The sequence below is a fragment of the Syngnathus scovelli genome, chromosome 19 (genome assembly GCF_024217435.2).
Source record: "Syngnathus scovelli strain Florida chromosome 19, RoL_Ssco_1.2, whole genome shotgun sequence".
Classification (NCBI taxonomy): domain Eukaryota; kingdom Metazoa; phylum Chordata; class Actinopteri; order Syngnathiformes; family Syngnathidae; genus Syngnathus; species Syngnathus scovelli.
This window is the reverse complement of record NC_090865.1, coordinates 757,808-777,905: the sequence shown is the minus strand read 5'-3', so window position 1 is coordinate 777,905 and position 20,098 is coordinate 757,808. Positions and strand designations below refer to the sequence as shown.

Sequence of the window (20,098 nt, the reverse complement as noted above, 5' to 3'; positions counted from 1 at the left end):
TTGAGACAGAGTTCAATAATATAACAACAGGTTTTTAGATTTCCGATCACTGTTGCCAATTTGTTTTTGTAACCTTAGCTAGCATACAAAGTGTACCGTCAATTAATAGAGCATATTCCAAATAAGCTCAACACTGGTAATCAACCACAAAATTGTTTCCATGCAGGCGTAGCCCAACCTTGACAGGCATACTCAAAATAGTTCCATTTTTGGTCACCGTAATGTGACTTTGGAAACACATCTACAATATGTCCCCATAATGCGATGAATACACGCACACACACACACACACACATTCTGTGTGGAAAGAGCAGCGGTGCATCCCGGCCCATATTTCAGCAGTAGGGGATAATTGTGCCATTTCTCAACGAGTGGCGGGGACTCTATTTACTGCATGCTGCGGTGGGGTGGGTGGTGTCTCTGAACTGATGAGCTCCGAGAGCGAAAACTACCACTTCCTACAAATTCAGATACTGCATAAGTACACACACACATGCACACACACACACAATCAGTGGATTGTCACTCTTCAGTAGATAAACAGGCCATCTTGGTAATAGGCATCTGTATTTAGTATCGCAACACAACAGGAAATACAGGGTGGTACATGTTCCCAGACACTTGCGCAATTCAGCGTACGTGCTTTTTTGCCGCGGTCATCTCCGATAGATTCCAGCTCACCCTTGACCTAAATGTTTCTTGATTAAACTGCCTCGATTGTGTTCGAGGTTAGTAGCAGCCTAGAATAGTGCATAATATTTCATTTCGGGAATGATTTTTAAAATGCAGAATATTTGTCATTAATATTTATAAACACGGCATAGCCACTTCTTTGTGTCATTTCAAATCTGAATATATCCGTCCAACAAATGTCATTTTAAATCCACGTTTAGCCAGGGTATGAATAATTCCGGGCCTAAGTATACGTTTCAGCACGAGGATGCGCTTGTCATCCATTTGGCCAAAGTATTACACAGTATTTCAAATGCCAACTCATTGCTCCTTGCCTCACTGAATTTTAAGAGGTGGCCCATCAACTTGGTCTGACGAGCACGGACGGCTATGGGATGAAAAGGCAAGTGGAAGTAGGCAGCGGCCTCCTGGAGGCTGGTAATGGAGACATACAGGTAAGAAAGAGCGTGATATGCACGGATGCGGTGGTGTGCGGCTGCCGATGACCCTGCCGGCCACTCGGTGGCCCGCCGGATGGCAGGCGGGCAGGCCTGAGGGAAGCTTTGATGTGACAGAGACAGTCCCTGCGAAGCGTAGCTTTAACACTGTGATGCTGCGGCCGGCCGGCCGGCCTGCCGACCAGCCGGCCGGCCGGGATGCAGGGCCTGTCTGAGCTAATCCTATTTCAATCACTCTCACGGCCTCTTATCTCTGACTCTGCTGGCCCTCAGCCCTCCCCCTCCTCATCCATCTTCTCCTATCTCCTGCTTCTACTCCTCTCTGTCTCTTTCTTATTATCTCTGTAAAATCGAGCATCGCTCCTTCCTGTTTGCTATCCTCGCCATTTCTCCTCGTGTCCGGCCGGGAGCAATCCCGCGCTGATCCGTGCGACGCAATCGTGGATTAACCCCAAGATGGCACAATTTGCTGGGTGGGAAACATAATGTTTGTTCGACAGCTGTCTGAATATTTCAAAATAGAACCTAAGTTTAGCCGTCTGGCGTTGTGTTGTGTTGTGTTGAGGGCAGCTGGGATGCCACACGCAATTACTGAATGGAGAAGAAATGGTACAGGCTTACTCGATTTCCAGCGTCAGGGTAGAAAGAGTGGCTGGCTTTTTGCTTTCCGTGGGCAGGAGGAGGGTTAGATAGAATTACAACTTGCTACTAGGTCATCGCTGCATGCAGAAAAGTCCAAATTTGGACAGCGAGAAGGAGCGCAATACTCAAAAGGGACAAAAAGAAAAAAAAAAAAGGCAGACCTTATCAAGCTATCTGTCCCTCAAGCTATCCAGCGACCACAATCTAAGCAAATCCATATTGTTAATGAGCAAAAATTTTGTGTGCATCTACACAATTCCAATACATAATTGCATACATTTCGTAATCAAAACTGACTGTATTGAAAACAATATCATATATATTTAGATATAAAAGCTGCTGTTGTAGTCATGGGAAAAAAAACCCTGTCAATAATAAAATAGCCTTAAGCATTTCAAGAAGAAGAGTAGAAGAGAAGTGATGAAAGTAAAGTTTCAAGTACAAAAAGAGAGGCAGCTGGACACAATGGCACAAAGACAAATAAGGCGAGATGTTGGACACCTGGCAGAAGGCAGAGCAGCTGTTCACTCCACCACCACACAGCAGAGCAGAGCTGACGTCACGAGTGCACCACTGAGTACTTCACATGGCCTTGGAGCTGTTATTCATCCTCAAACATAACGCAGCGTGAGATCTTAATACCATCATGTTTGTGTTTCTCAACACAATCAGCCAACGTGACTATGTTATCTCAAACAAAAACAAAAACGTGACTACTGTTGAAGAGAACTCATGGTCTTGAATCTTACTTCTGTATCAAAACTTACCAAAGTAAAATGTTATGGAAGATACATTTCAAATATCAGCCCAAAGCTAAATCCATTGCTCCGCTTAGCCACAATCGACTGTTGGAAAGAAGGCTCGGCGTTTCGGCTGCGTTTGTCCAATAAAATGTTGCTTGCGATAAATGGAGCGATAAACTTCATAAAGAAGAGGAAATGGATGATGGAAGGGGAGAGAGAAGGTGGCAAGGATGGAAGTGACAAAGAGTGCTATGTGTGGGAGAGTGAAATGAAAAAAAGGAAGGTTGTCAGGGGGAAGGAAAAAAAAAAAAATTAACACGTAAAATGGTTTGCTTCCAAGGAGAACAGATGCTTCTGCTCAGCATGTTGCAATCTGCACATTCCTCTAGCTATTTATTGTATGTTTACACAACATTTTAAAAAATAAGAATAATAAAACATCACGGTAAGTAACCAAGAAAAATATAAAGTAACGCTTCAAAAACAAAACTCAAAAGTTAATAGAGTAAGACGTATGCTAAATTCATATACGGTCAAATCTTACATGAAGCCATCATGCATATTTTGGAGCGGAGTATGAAGAAAATCCACCCAAGCACGGGGAGAACATAAAAGTCTTCAGGCCGCAGCCAAGATTCCTCCCAATTGTGAGACAGATGTCCTAACCACAAGCGCCACCATGCTGCTAAAACAATAAACTCACAAAATATCACTTCAATTGGTTATTTTTACAAAGCGCTCCGTTCTAATCTCAAAGCTGCCATTACATTCTGCAAGCAAGCAAATTTGGAAAAAAAGCGAGTTACCGCATTTTTCGGACTAAAATGAAGTGAATTGTCTCAAACATATAGCACCTAAACAAATACAGTGAGAAAAACTGCAACACCGCTTTCAAAGTCATAATTCAACTTTAGGAATGCGAGTGTGTGTGTGGTCCAGTGTTGGTGTCCGAGTCAGGCCCAGAACACCTTTTGCATGCACGCACATCTCCCACTCTGTGGTGGATTTGTTTTTAAACACAACCCACATGAGGCATCTCTGATTACCGAGCAGCAAGTGTCAACAGTGGACCTTGGAGAGCCATTAGGAATAATGTGACGCCGCTGTTGAGTATGCGGCTCCCCCAAAACAGGTGGTCCCAGGGTCACCCCTTCCTTTCCTACTTAGCATAGCTCCGACATTTGTTGTCCAAACGTCATTCGGCCAACACACGCGGGAGAGGTTATCTGGGCAATTGATGATGATTAGCCTTTGCTTTGGCTCACCTAGCAACTTGGATCCGCCGCTGCCGGTGATTGAAAGTGGGAAATTAGGTGAGGGGAAGCAGACGGATAGGTGGGAGGAGCCAAATGACAAGTAATGAGCATGTTCCCAGAAAGACAAAGTCAAATGTGGCGGGTGTGTTCATCCAGAAGAGAGCGAGCTCAAATCCTTCTCTTTTGAACTTTCAAGATGTTGTCCAACAATCTGATTAAAAGCATGTTTAGATTCCACAACCCCCCCCCAAAAAAAACAAGCCTCTTTGATGATTGGAGGATTTAATGGCTTGTAAAGTCTGCTTTACCCCGCAGAGTTTTGGGTTGTACACTTTGGCATCCAAACACATTGGTTTGGACGGGACTAATGTTGAGCTTTGGTTTGGCCCTGTGCCTCAACCTGGCTGGCTGAGGCCAAGACATTTTTCTCACAGAAGTGCTTGTTCCGTAGCTCCTCGTTCAATCATAGCCACAAGGCAAGTGAGTGGACCTCTGGCTAGTTGGCTGTACAGTCCACCCAACAAACCACTTTCCATTCCTTCGGCTTGTTTCGACACCAATATATCAGACTGGTGGCTGTGAAGAATCTCAAATCCATCCAGGTGTATAAAAGAAAAAATAAGCACCAACCCATTCCATTTAATCACTCGTTCAACCGCCATCGAGTCATTCCAAACATTTCAATCATTCTACAAACACGGCTACCCTCAGCTCAAGACATTTATAGCGGAGATATCTTTATGCAGATTATTTCCTTTGAATGAATATCCACAGTTAAACAAACAAAGAGATAGTGAATGAACATTTCAGTTTGAAGCAAGTGTCACTCCATTTCAGCGTATAATGCCTACAATAAGAGCGCACTCACTCAGGAGAGCCCAGACCCAGGTCAAGGTTGAAATTGGTAGTAACCATTCACTTTTCAGTCCACAATCTAACACTTTGATTTTGCGTGGAGTGGGAATGACTTTTTTTTTTCAACATGATGGCTTTGGGTGAAATGAAATTATGATACCGTGCTTGCGCTGAGTAAACAACACGTACTTTAATTATGAGTGTTGGATTTAATACATCGTTTAGAAATTGAAAGGTCTTTTCTTCCGAGAAGAAAATGTGAACTTTAGGAGGCTAATGAAAATGTGCCAAGATTGTGGCAGTGAAAAATTACAGTTCGTAACAGAAGGGTGGTGGGAGGGGGGTCCAACCGCAGTTTAAATGTTTTTCTTGGCACCTTACAAAGCCTTCGAGAGCAACAACATGGTCCACTGTCAAAAATGCATCACTGCCATCGAGATAGTAGCAAACGAGCACGGCAGTGTCTTTCCTTTGCTGCTTCGAAAATGTGGCTTTGCTCTCCTTTAAACACACACGCGCACATTTTTGAAACGGCAGACAAACCCCATGACGCTGATAAGAAAAAAAAAAACAGCTAACTCATTTAATGGAAAGATTTTAATATCCAAAAAGCTCATTGGCATTTTTAGTCAGCATTAATGTTTAACATGGCAGAGCTGACAGTCTGGATATGTAGGCTGTTAGAGGGGGCACGAGTGGGCCTTAGCCCAGATTCTGACCTTTAGTCCAATGCTACAATCCGCCTGTCGCTGGGACACTGCATGGGTAATTAGTTTCAACGGCATTGAATTTTTACTGGCACAGCACACCTCGGGCAACCTCGGGGGCACTTTGATAGAAAACACACACAGACAGAAAATGATGGGCTGGGGAAAAGATGAGGGGTCCATTGGAGGGCAGGAAGACACCTCCGTGTCAGACTTGGAGGATAGATTGGAATGCAAACTGCCATCAATTAAAGACAGTCCTGATGGATTTTTTTTTTTTTTTTCGCATATTGGCCCGCAGAGTTCAGAACTTTGATACGGAGGTGGGCAATCAGGCTAAAGGACTTTTAATGAAATATTGCTTGACTTCTAACATGGACAACATGAGCTCATCTCAAAATAATGGGTGAATCATTGACCACCTGAACTTCCTGAATTTTTTTTTTTTTTTTTTTTTCCGGAAAGCATTATGCAACAAGTAATTTTGACTCCTGGATTTCACAATGGCCAGGCCTCGCCTTCCGTTAATGATCTTGACCCTCTTCTTTTTCTTAAATATGAAGAAGCCTAATGGAGCTGAAGAAAGCTACTTGTGTTCACATTTATGCGTGTGTGTGAAAAAGAGAGAATTTCATAGAGTGCCAATAACAGTCTGACTGTGTGTTTGAGCTTGATGAGGTCTTGGTCTGCAATTCCTCAGGGGAGGTGCTCCAATCTAGGATTTATTAGGCTTTATTGCGCTTTGTGCGGGCAGGCCTGTCTCAATCCAGAACATTTTTGGCGCACAACCGTAAGAGTACCTTTGTCGCTCACTAAAATTCACCACAAATACTTGATGGCAGCGTAATTGGGTGCACACAGGACCGAACATGACCTTTCGTACGGAAGTCTGTATTGTGCGCGACCTTTTGCAACTGTGTTGGTTGGTAATTGCGTTTTAGTTGGATCAAATTGGCATTTTGAAAGCTTAATTACATCTTGTGATGGAAACAGAAATGGCTTTCTAGTGTGGGGACAACTGTAGGGGGTGAAAAGACAAAAGGGATCGTGCGATCACATGTCGTAGATGACATTTATTAGATACATCTTGGTATCGAGTTAATATTTGAGACAGCTCTGTGATTAAGGGCTATATCAATAAATTTGACTTGAACTAGGCTGATGGTCTTTGCTTAAGCAAACGTACCTGACAAGGTGAACTTTAATCATTAATAATTACCACTCACATTTTCTAGCCATGGTGAGGGCTGCACTCACAGGCAGAGCGAGTTATTTTAAGAGCTGTATAAAATATGCTGAATTGATCAGCTCTCGGTATTACGCAGTGCAGTCCTAAATAGGTGCAAATGTCAAACACAATCATAAACACAATGTATTCCCTAACAAAGGTGAGCATGAATATGATTGTATTTTGCCTGATTAAATGGTACAAGCGTGCTGTATTTAATTTCATGGCTCCGATACTGTGTTTAATTAAAAAACAGAGGCGCTCTATCGACTGCATCCGTTTAAATTGAAAGTGTACACTGCAAAGCACAGCGGCGAGAAACATAACCGAGACAAACGGGTACATCGAGTATCTGCGGGTATCTTTATATAGAAGTGGAAGTGTTCCCATGCAGTACTTACGGTTGACAGAGCTTGATGAGGTCCTGGTCGGTGGTCCCAGGTGGCAGGCCTCGGATGTACAGGTTGGTCTTACTCAGCTGCTCTGTCGCTCCCTGGCTGCAGCTGTTGGTGCTGGGGCTGGGAGGAGCCATGGGATGAGGGGGTGGAGCATAGGGCTGCTGGCAACACAAGGCAACAAGAGAGACATGCTCAACAAATAGGAATCACAATACATGTGCATGAAGAAAGAAAGAAAGAAAGAAAAAGAAGAAAAGGCTCCCATCAATTCATCACAACCTGACTTATTTACCAAGTATACATTCTCTTGGATTAACTTTCTCTATCTTTTTGCCTTGCCATCACTGGTACCCATCTGTAGTGGCTTTTGGGAGGGGGGAAGGAAATAAATCGACCAAAGCGCCATAGAACTTCCACAAGGCTGAACTTCAAAATGACAAACGTTTTTGTGTTTAGGGTCACTATGACTGATCAAATCTGCTTCTCTCCTCTAAAGTCTTATTTTTGCATGATGTCTTTTGGTTGAGTCTGCCCTTGAGGACCTGTCTCCATACCAAGAATACACACAAAAAAAATAGATTTTTTTTCCCAGTAAAAGCGGAATGGTCTTTACCTTGTTTACAGTTTTTGATGTCACTCCAGCCTTGAGAAAGGGCAAGTGTGTTTTGCCGCAGCGCCTCGTGTCCTAGCCCTTTCCCTTAGCCCCTTCTCAAGGCTGGAGTGTCAGTCCAAACTGGCAGCAAAGTAACTGCATTTTCTCTTTGTTGGGGGAAAAAATGGTTTGTAAAGAAGACATGATGAATGCCATAGAGCCATATTCATCTTGTTTTTTGGTTTCCTTACGAGTTTCTATTTTATTGTTTGTTCTGAAAATACCGCAACACGTAGTATATATATGCGTGAAAAGGGATGAACTGTATTCGAGGAAGCCCACACATCTGCCTCTGTGAATTTATGATCACGCTTCCTCTCAGTTTTGCCTCAAGTGACGTTCCGGTCGACACACTCGGTCGACGCTCCCACTTACCCGAACTAGCAACCGATGTGAAAACTGCCACTAAACGGACTGTTACTGGGGTCACCCTGAGTTCACTGCTGCGAGTGCAATTTTTACTTTCAGTTTTGAAAAAGTTTCTACCCTGACACTTTGCCAGCTGTAGGAGCTGAGATTGCATGAAACATGGCAAGTTTCGAGAGAACCGCTAAAATCGGAATCAATGTGTGAAGCTCCTGTGTAAAAAGAAAGAGACTGCTTCTGTTCTTCTTTGTGGAGAAAAGTGTCCTCCTGATGTAGAATATTTGTTTTGGATTTATTTTGCCATATACATTGAATTTGACTATATTATTGCACGTGGCCTGACCAACTTCAATATATCAAGCGAACCTGTAGGAGTACGATTTTCGAGCTCATTGCTATTCATATCTGTGCAGGAACACTGCACATACTGTCACCTAAGGGGAATCGGGACTTGGTGGGCACCAACCATCAAAAGAGTGATTAAATGAAGAAGTAGATACTAAGCAACAAACCCTACTCTAGAATGATGGATGGCTAGGGGAGAGAAAACGGAGGGGAGTGCACATGACTAAATATCACCTCTAGTTAACCAGGTTAGCCCATTGCCCTCCCCAGAGAGAAGCTTAGTAACCCACTGACTTCCGAACACACACACAGTTTAACACACACATAAACTCACACACCATTAGCTCGCCATTCTTCCCCACATGTTAGCAGCGTTCGCTGAAGCATGGCTGATTTGATGCGCTATTTAAAGAGTGTGCGCCATGCCAGCATGTCGCCTCCAAGTCCTCAGACAAAGCGCCCGCCGATCGGCTGGCCGGCCGGCCGGCCGGCCGGGGTCTACTGAGCGTGAAGAGGGAGCCACGTCCATCAATGGATGGCCAATTACCATGCTGAGCTAAGTGGAACTAATAGTCAGCTTCTCACAGGGCACAAACAGACACACACACACACACACACACACACACACACACACACACACACACACACGGGACCAATATGTAATGTCAAGCAATAAGAGAGAAATACACAAGGTACAAGGAACTTTAGAGACATTTTGTCTTGGGATGAAGTTGAATGCTTTAACCTCTGAAAATAAATCATTGGATTTAGATTTTTTGTATTTATTTACTTTGTCCCATATTTTTCAGACTTTCAGACTTATTATGCTTTGTAATTGACTTTGTCCCATTTGTTTCAGACTATAAGGCACTCTATTATTTTTTTCAGATCAAATTAAATAAAATTTAGACAAAATAAAAAAAATGTAATTAATGAAATTAAAATGAATGAAATACAAGCTCGATGTGTCAATTGAAACTGCAGCGCACCTTATAATCTGATAAATACAGTATACGAATTGATCGATTTATTTCTAGCACCTTCCCCCTGGCAAAAAAATCCACCAGCCCAGCCGCCACTGGTTTTGCTGCTCACTCGATTCCGCTTATCGACTCCAAACAACTGGACCCAAGTGTCTTCTTTTAAACATTTAGTCACTAATAGTCAACGTGTTGAACAGGTTGCAATCACTTTTAATTTCAGAGCCATACTACACCATTATTTTAAATGACTTGTATAACTAAATAAATACAGCGCAGCGCTCTCTCTCCTCAGATTCCACCCAATATACACATCAAAGCTCAAACACAAGACTACTCCTAGCTTTGCCCAGCGAATTTCAACAGACTGACTGCCAAGCCAGAAAAAAGGCGTAACAGTGCTGACTTTTACAGGCAGTGTAAAAGGAGCCTAAAGGTGCATGTAATCACGTTAGCATGCATAAAGTGTACCTATGCGTTCTCGTACCCGAGGAAAGATTGGCCACTGTAGCTTATATTAGCCTGAAAATGTGATACGGCGTGACACAAACATAATAGCACACAAAGAGCAGATTGCGCACAAAGTTGCCGTTGGTGCTGAAGGTTAATTGAAAGCTTTTGCCTGGTTCTCACGCTTTCTTTGTTTTAAGCCCACTACGCTAGGCCCTCTTCCTCCTCCTCCTCTTCCTCCCTAGGCTCCAGTCTTGGCTTGCATCCTGGGCTTTGGAATTCATGTGTCCCCCGCCCTATCGATTTGCTTTCATTTTTTTTTAAGGTCAGAAGCTGATTCTTACACAATGAGGCAGTAAGGGTCAAGTCAAGCCCATTACTTATATTGTTGGATGCGAGTAAGGTTATCATAGGTTAAAGGGAAAAAACAAGTCCTATGGGATTAGGAATGCATCTGGGTGGAATATGAACTCAAGGGACACGCATACATAAAGAAGAGCATTTGTTTTCCCATTGGCTTTGCCTTTGGTTGAACATTTAACAGACCTTGTGTTACTGCAGCCCCCCCCCCCCCCCCCCCCCACCCCCACCCCACACACACAACATATACATGAAAATAAAACAACATACACAATTGGTCCAAGGCTTGTAACTCACTCAGTGGCAAAAAAAAAAAAAGGTTCAAAATGCACACTCCTTCCTCAAGTGTGTCTGTGAATATACAACTCAGCCAATACATGGCGCACACTAGATTTATCATACTCACTTAACGCACTCATAAATATTTCTGAGTATGTGACACAAGGTCTGAAGCTCTCCTGCATTGCTGGCTCACTAAATTAGGGCCGTGTAAAGCATTGCGTCGCTTTAAAATACAGTGCGGCAAATTGGATCCCCAGTAAGCCTCCTTTGCGGCATGTCACAGCTGGGTAGGGCCAAGAGAGAATGGATGGAGCTTTTTCTCATTTACCTCCTGGAGAGTTTTGAAGTGTCATAACGGGCAATTCTCTCACACTTGCGACTCCTCACTCTCGCTCTCAAACTCTCTTATTCTTTTATTCCTTTGTCTGGCCCTCCCTCCCTCCCTCCCTCCCTCCACTTTAGCCTCCAAAATCAATCACCTCGCTTGCAGAAATGACCACTATAACGTGCTGTATGAATTCAACATGTGAGACTTTTATTTATTCAATACATGTAACTGGATTGGAATCCAGGGATGGTCAACCAACGGTGGTCCTCGAAATTGGAAATGGAAAATAATTGTTGAAAACAAATGATTATTTAGACTTGATTTATTTTCCAGCTAATTTTGCATTCGGCGGAGATTCCCAAAACGGACATAGACAAAAGGTATGATTGCAGTAGCTGGTGTAAAAGATGGGATGTAGCTTGCATTTCTCCCTTCCTCCCTGTACAGTTATAGCTCGGGGAGAGTCGACTGAGCATCAGCTTTGTAATTGGCCGTGATTTATAGGCGGCCATAGAAAGCCTGCGAGACCTTGCACAGCACAAGCATCAGGTCAGACAGGGCTACGCAGTCAATAGCACCAAAATGACCACTCCATTCCTCCTCTAATCCAAAGCACCAATTATTACACATTTGCTGTCTACTGCAAAGGCATAATGTCTCATTTTGGGCTGCATTTCTTCGGCACACGCGTGCGTGCTTGTTTACACGCATTTCGTACGAGCGAAATCTGCCGTAAAATATGACAGGCGGGAACCTTAAATGGAAGTGAAAAAAATGGCCTCTTTGCTCATGCTAAATTAATTCATTCTGGCAAAGTCTGTGCAAAGACTCTTAAAAGACAAGCATATTCCCAGAGGCATCCCTTCCAAACTGCCAGAACTAACAGCTCGCACTGCGCTCGCTCGCTCGGCTGCATTCACAGCAGCTTGGAAACGCAGGCAGAAGACAAATCCCCCCCCATCCATCCTGGAGAGCTGCTTGCAAACCTTTAGCCCTTAAACACGTGTTTTGAGAATCCCAGCTGCATCTCAAAAAGCAGAAGATGAGGGAGGGGCGCTGAAAGACAGGCAAACTGGCGCTATTGTCTTATCCCTTTGTCTCCAGTTTTTATGCGATTGTTGAGGTAAAGCCCGTTGCTCTAGGCGCGGACGGTAAATCATTCCAGAGTCACCGGGGAACACTATGCTTCTGCTTCTATGACCAAATGTTCTCCATCAGGAAGAGACGCCGAGCTCATAGCGTGGAAAAATGAGGATCAGACGACGAAAAAAAGCAGCTGAAGGTGCAAATAAACACAAAAACAAAAATGAACAACATGAGCGGGAAAAAAAAAGGTGGGTAGGGATTTCAAAATATATATAGTCTTCTTTTAGCAAAAAACAAAAACACCACAAATGGATTTGAGGCACCGGTAGACCAACAAAACAGAGGACAATAGTTCAGGAGGCCAATTATAAAAGTGCTGATACACATTCAAAAACCCACATTTGTGCACCCTTGTGTGTGTGTGTGTGTGTGTGTGTGTGTTCTACTTTTGTTGTTGTTTTTCTCCTTTTGCTCTTCCTCAAGCTTTGTAGGAGATAAGAGCAAGACGTTATGTTCCATGTCGAGACCCATGTATCTGGATACAAAGCCTCCGAGTTGTAATAGAAACCATTTCTCTCCCAAGGGGACACAGATAGGATGCAATTCATTTTATCGAACGTCAAATCAGAGTGTGAACAGCCTTTGGAGGTAAAACGAAAAATGGGGGCCACGAAGTCTGGAACATATCCATTCAAAACGTTGCAGTTGGACAACAAGTGAAAGACTTGATTCTCAAAGTCATGGGCGGCAGACACCCTCAAGTCATCGTCGGCCAATCACAGGGCACCACCGTTCTCCAAGTCAAGAAGCACAAATGTTAATCAGTGCACTTTCTATAATAAGAGCGTCTTTGTCACGTTCAATGGCAATGGCGCATCTTTTGTTCAAGTTCACAGCTGCATGTACAGAGGTTTTTTTTCGCTATGCGGCTGCTGATTCATTTTCCTGCACACCTGCATACGTTGTACAATGTTTTTAAATATGAAATGATTTATTGATCCTTTTTGTGCTGTTGCACTGTCAACTTCACTACGAGAAAAACGAATCCTATTGTGTGACTAATAACTATTCTTTTGAATTCGATTCATTAGAAAAAACATCACTCCCTCCATGAAAGTTAAACATGGGCCAAAAATAGTACGATTTTAATTAACTTTCTGATTTTTTTTTTTTTTTTTTTAATAGATGTCACGTTTCTCCTGCTCTGGCCTAATTGCATGAATCTGATTATTTCAATGATTACTTTTAATGCTACACAAATAGAATCATGAATCTACATTGGTCAAATATGTCGTGTTCATATTTTAGATGTAATTTTTTTTTTTATTTCCTTCCATCTGGAATATACACTTTGAAGATCTTTAATGCATGCGATCCCTCTGTAGTTTCTCAAAACAGATGAACATCCGGCAAGAAGCAGAACCTCAAACGGAGATGGTTCCAAATAAAATCCCATATAAGCACACCAGCAACCTTGTTTACACCAGACCTTTGATAGCCATAAACACGGGTTATGGACAGACATTAACAACCGGTCAGCCGGTGTTTAGGTGACATAAAAGAAGCTCAAGTGTACTTGTGGGGAGTGATTATAACAATTTGGCTACAAAGGCAATGGCAGGCATACGGAATTAAAAAAAACAAAAAAAAAACATGCATGCAGCATGAGCTGCTGCGGGCAGAGCCAAATTGAAACTCTACGGAGGTAAATATTTGGGTTGATTTGTCATCATTACAGCCAGCTGGTTCATTTTGCGTGCTAGCCAGCGTGTGAGTAGAGTGCACGATAGATAGATAGCTAGATAGATAGATAGATGGAGTGAGAGAGATAATGGGGGGACAGACAATTTACTTTATGGAGTGCATGCTCTAAATGAAGGTCTCTACAGATGAGCCACTCTGAAATCTCAGATTCCACAACATCATGGTGTTACCGATCCCTCATGTTGTTTTTCTTTTTTCTGTGGTTATTCTGTTAACGAACGACGTGAATTTCAGAACTTGTTGATGAAGACCATTGGGAAATGAAGATTACGATAAATAAATCAAATTGATACAAAGTAGGGTCATATTCCGGTGAAGATACTTTACGTCGTGTGCCTATGTATGTCTGCACAATTTTATGAGTGTTCTATTAAAAAAATCTTTAAATAACAAAAAAATGAGGCACAGTTTAGTTGGTTCCTATTTTAGATTTGGAGATAAAAAAGCATTGGCAGTATTGGCTCTTATCGGACTGTGCATGTAGTTGAAATAATGCCATGGAGAGAATTATACCTTTATTTAAAATAGTGCTTTGACGTTATACGAGATGCGCCGCTGCCCACCTACACACTTGCTCAAGGGCGGCTTGATGCATTTGGCTGCTTCCATTGTTTTCCAAACTATTCATCTTGGCTGAAAAACCACAATGTGAAGAATGCGGTTTTCCGCTTCCGAGATATGCCAGACGCAGAGGCACAATTTTCATTTTTCAGCTATCTTAAGACGTGCGTGTGATGTGTAAATGAATGAAAACGTTTCAAACGCATCTTCACCACTCATGGTACGAAATCATTCTGAAAATCATCCCCGATTCCGGCAGCGTCATTCAAATTGTCACCTGGTATTATTATGTTTTTAATCTACTTATTTTTTGATTGATCTATCAATTGTGCAGCATCCGTGAAAATGAAGCAAACTAATTTGTGACCAGGAGGCCCAGCAGTCATGAGTGAGTGCTCCAGCTGACCAGGTGAGGAGAGTTATGGCTGGAATGTGAAGCCTGTCGGGAAGGGGGCCAAGAGAGACAAGGGACAGACAGATTGATAGAAAGAGCACGTTGGAGCTGTGGCAGAATGCTATTTGTTACTCCGTTTGCCAGACAAACAAATTTATGTCTTCTCTTCCAGAAGGTCAGCCGTGCTCACATTCATAAATAAGGACGTAATTGGGAAGAGACAAGCAAAGAGTTACTGCCAAACTTTAGGAGGCGTGTCATCATGTCCATACAATATACGTACGTATATATATATATATATACACGCTTCAATTTGTCATTGATAGGGTTCATCGCCTGTATAATTCAAGAGGTCACCAAAAAGCACCAGCCCCAGTATATTAGCCCAATGAAAGAGTCACTGCAAGTTGCGCGTAATAGCACCCTGGTGTGAACTCTTCTTATTTTAGCACAACCTTAATCACGGGGCACACAAGACCATTATCATAACCTGCTACATCATTATTCCATTGTGTCGAATAGTGTTCATACTGTAAATGTGGGGATCATAAAAGCATTTTATTGCTACTATTTTATCTTCACTTGAGGCCAATGGCATGCTGCTAAATGTGTTGCCTTTAATTAGGAGTGCCTGAGTGTAGTATCAAGAGACTGCGAGTGCAAGGATCTCGCCCATGACCTTGGAAAAATGCAAAGTAGCCACTCTTTGTGTTTGGACAACACTGGATGAGATGTAATTGGCCACAACAGGGCTGAATCTATGTATTTTTTTTCTTTCCAAGCTAGTAAGGTAATCTGACTTGTGACTGCTATGGGCGGCATTGATTTGTTTTCACAAGTGAGTCAAAGCAGTAAAACAATAATAAAAGTCCCCGATTTGTTCAAGGCTTTTTCAATCACAATACAAGTCTAGTGCGGAGCGTTTCCCTCAGTCTAACCTTCCATAAGGAAATTCATCCTCGGCAAGTCCTCCAACCACCCTCGCTTTACCTTCCCAATCCCTTCAGTCAGCTCTCATCTATCTCTAAATCCACTCCAATCCTCATCTGCCTGCTCGTCCTCTATTTCTCCTTTCTGTCTCCCTCCACCCCCTTTCTACAAGCCATCGGGGAGTTTTTGCATAGTGTTGAGCAGAGTTTAGTAGGGCAAGGAAGACGGCGTGCCAGATTCGGCATGGCGTGTTAAGCAACTACCTCCCTTGAAGCAAGCAACAGCAGCATTACTCAACAGAAAATTCTTGCAGCCTCCCAAATCTGCTGTCAGCAGCAAAAAGGAAGCGCTGCTATGCAGACGAGCGCCGCCGTCATTTACTGCCGGAATAAAGACGACAATTAACATCACCGTATTGATCACTTAGTCTCAATTCATCCATCGATTTAAAATGTAAACAAAAACACTCAACAACTAGGAGTCGCAGTCTTAAAAATGCCTGCATACCACTTTCAAGAGAACATGGGTCCACTTCATACTTCATTTTCCAGTATTAGTCTGGCATATTGGCATCAACGTTGCGTTAGTGGCCCTTCAGAGTGATTTAAAAGAAGCCAGTCGGCCACTCGTTGGCAGACCGTCTCCAGTTGTCAATCCCGTGACTTACGGGAAAGCAAAGGAGAATGATCTGTGCTTCCAAGGAGCCTTCAATCACCCAAAAAGTCTCACAATTGTGTAACGCATAAAATGAGCACTGTTGGCCAGCCGAGTATGAGGGGGAGGAAGGTGAAAGAATGTTGGAAAAAAAGTTCAAGGTACGAAGGCGGTGAAAGACGAATAGAAACGTTGACATCTGCCAAAGGATAGAAGTTGGTGTCGAGGAGTTGAGACCTTGGTAGCCTGATTTATTCATGAGATAAGTCACCGTGATTACGGAGCAGGTGAGTGTAATGGTGTAATGTTTCCTTCTTGCCTGGCTGACTCCAGCCTGATGTGTTCTTGTCTGGAGGAGTTCACGCCATGCAACGCTTTGATCAAGCAAGGCACCAGGCACATTTGAGAAACACGGGGCAGTTTAGAAATAGCTCACTTGCAGATCCTATCTTGCCGTCAAACCAAATGTTGGCAAAGTTATTTCCAAAACGGAATCCGTGACTGGCACCGTCGTCGAATTTTACCGTGACAGAAAATATTTGCTAGATATTTACCAAAATAATAGCAAGTCTAAGACAAGGCAAGCATAAATGTAAATATTAACGCCTTACATTACTGCATAGAGAAAAAAAAATACCGTCACGTTCATTTCCCCAGCAAAAAAAAAAATCAAATAAATCATTGCTTTCGCACATTGCAGCGCATAATCAAATGTGACCATATCTGTTCATTCATTCCAGCAGGAGGATAATTGAGCATCACAGTGATAGCTCAATGGCCACACCATTTCAACTCAATTGTTTCATATCAATATTCATGTTGCAAGATACTTGGACATTTTTGCCATTATGCTTGCCTTACAATAAAGCCAGCGTCTTTTCAAAGCTAGCTTCCTGAGACGCACGCGCCGACCTTTCAAATACGGCGAATAGATAAGCTGGTGAAAATCGAGAGCGGCAAAATGAACTAAGCCCCTTTTCACAAGGCTATCCGGACTCTCAGTATTTTTATATCTTTTCAAGATGTGACCCTCGAGTCTGATATGCACTGCGCAATTGAAGAATAGTGACTGACTGGAACATCGAATTTATACTCTGGACTCCTCACTCGGATCATAAATCGGACAATAAAATGGGACTTGGTTTCAGTTTGAAATCTTTTCATGATGAAAATGTTTTTATTCATAACTCAAAATACTCTCATGGATAGCCCTCGAGGTAAAGTACAATTTACTTAAAATATTCTTTTCAGAGCGGTCTAAGAGTAGCCAAGGCACAAGTAACAAGATGAAGACATTAAAGATGAAAATCAGCCATGGCCTGCTCCCTCAAAGATTTATTTAGCATTCAACCGAGACTTTTCATGGGATGATAGCAGCTGACTGTTATTGTGCTTCCATTCTCTGGCTGAATATGCCGGGCCGGGCTCTGGGAGACGCATCCCCGTTCCATTGTATGGCCGCACACATTTCCACATGAACAAGAAGCTTCTCAGCCTAGTCGCCCACCAGTCCGCTAGCAGACCGCCTCTTGAATAGCCAAGACAGGAGAGTCATTGTGGGGCTGAATATGAACCAGTCTACTCACATCCACCGAGGCACCATTATCATTACAATGAACCTCAAGCGGTTTCTTTTTTTTTGTTTTTTTTTGTGTGCGCCTATTTTAGACATCCCCAAGTTGACAGCGAGGTGAAGCTATGCGCAGGAAGCAGTCGTCGGGCCAGTGTGGCATTCCTTCACCGTTAGATGCTGGAAATGCATAATTAATTTGTTACAGGATACTTCACATCCCAAAGGCGCGGCAACCTTGCTTGCTACAATTTCATCAGACACAAAATCCGCTCAAGCATATTTTAAGACTGCTCTACTTCTAATGAGTGACAGTAAAGTGATTTGATAGGACTCGACACGTTTTGACTCTGACTTGCGTTGGACTCACATTGACTCGGACTTGGCCTTTACACTCGGAGTAACATTTTGTCGACTCAATCCAGTCCAACTGTGCTTTTATTCCAGACAACGGCATCTTTCAAAAGAAATTTGAAATATTTCTTTAGATCAACAAAACAGCTATAGTGTTTTAGTGTCTTAAGCTTTACCCTTGATCTCATCTGGAGAATCGGACTTGACTCACGTACTTGACTAGAGGCGGTCTGCTCGTGTTTTGGTTCAGAGACAGGTTTGACAGAGCAATTACAGCTAGGTTGCTCAAAGAAGGATGGATCCTCCCACAAAGCATCATAGGTAGTGTCAATCACTGTTTGACAGGCACATAGTTTACAGACTTCCTGTCATTCTTCATGAGTTACGGTCCGTAGGCGTTGTGGATTTACAATGTTTATGATCAGGCTGATGGTCCCATGGAACATTAACTCGGTGTTCTCCAAAACAGCGGAAACATGAGCAGGCCTTGGCCAACAACGCTATCACGTTTCAAGCAACCGAGTTGGCTCCGGCTCAGAAAAGAGAGTTAACAAGCAGTAGACAACCCCCGCCCCCCCCCCCCCCCCCTTCGCCGTGGTATACGGCTGTGAAGACCTTCTATATAGACATGAGCTCAAGGATCACAGCACCTCATTGCCTTAGCTACGACCAGGCAATAAATTCTCCTCCAGAAATGAATTGGTTGACCTTGAGGTGAGTCAGTGTTGCAAGTTGCAATCTAATACTATACATTATCCTAAATGCCTCATGGTTTTTTGTTTGTTTTTTTCCCCTCCGCATGTTGTTGTTGAATAAATGTTGCATTTAGTTGCTAGCATGAGAAGAATTTAAGCTGGTTTGAGAGCAGAACCGGCGTTATCACAGGCACTGTATGATTTAAACAAATAAAACCTTCCTCTCTGGCACCTCCGTCCGTCACTGCTTCCAGTTGATGGCTGACACTTAATAATTTATGGGCAGTAAGAATCGCTGTGGCCTAATTGGTGGCCAAGCTCACACTGTCAACACTGCAGGGACCAAATTGAAAAAGCAGAACAATGTTTTAGTGATTCCTCTTGTCCTGAATGTCTGTTAGCTTTCCAGTTAAGCCTGGTAGAAATAAATGGATTCTTCCAAAAAAACATACCACATGTAAAGCTTCTCTTAGTGTACCGTAGTAGTGTGGTGTGTTCTATTCTCAACACAGATTTTCCAAACAAGTCCTCAAAGGGAGAAATCTCGCACAATCCCGTGATCTCTCAGCTACTCCTGGATATGGAGCGTTGTAAAATGCCAGTATTGTTAACAAAAGACTTACTGCGGGAAATATTTTTTGCAGTCTGGGGAAGCCACTTTTAAAACAAAACAACAAGATCGGTCGGGTAAGGTATTTTGTTTTATTTACCGCCGCTTCCTTGCTTGTCAGTCTTCGATCGGCAACAATCACTGACTCGGGAGACGTCGGCTCGCTTATTTCGTCTACGAGATCCTTCTACTTTCTTTGCATTGTTAAAATGTAATCCACAGAATTGAGCAGATGCATAAGTAGACATTAAGGTGCCATAATGTGTCTGTATATTCTCCCGTTAGTGGCCGTTGAGGAAAAATCGACTTTGTGGAAATAAAACCAGGCAGATGGTATAGTAATGCGATATTCCAGGTGTTCCATTCAACAAGTTAACCTAATGCCCATATGATTAGTTCACTAAGCTCGGTTGAATTCCCACTATCCATGCAAAGTAAAAATATCAACGCTATAGAATTACAAAGCATGTAATCCATACTACACAAGCCGGTTTTCCATATGTGCCATTTCCTTGGTCATGTATCAATGCACTGAAAAGACAAATTAAAAAGAGAGGACGAGTCCAGAAAGAGTCATTTCATTTCCCCCAGTCGAGTCGTCGCACGCAATAAAATGACCGTTCAGTTCTCGTTAGAATTAAAGGCTGTTTACGCAAAACGGTGCCATTTTGTTACACAAATGGGAAGCGGGCTATACATGTGTTCAAGTGGAAGTTTTTTTTTTTTTTTTAAACTCCCGTGTCGGGATCCCCATGGAA

At 42.8% G+C, this 20,098-nt stretch overlaps 1 protein-coding gene across 6 annotated transcripts in view; it reads right to left on the bottom strand.

Annotated features, from left to right (window-relative positions):
- Window positions 1-20,098, bottom strand: part of rbms3 (RNA binding motif, single stranded interacting protein) — a 152,989-nt gene that overhangs the window by 93,269 nt on the left and 39,622 nt on the right. For 5 of the 6 annotated variants that reach the window (XM_049751339.1, XM_049751340.2, XM_049751342.2 and 2 more), the window contains one exon: window positions 6,963-7,120. In XM_049751339.1, the coding sequence (XP_049607296.1) occupies window positions 6,963-7,120 (158 nt within the window). The remainder of the gene's footprint in view (window positions 1-6,962; window positions 7,121-20,098) is intronic. The other variant, XM_049751338.2, reaches the window with a different exon arrangement.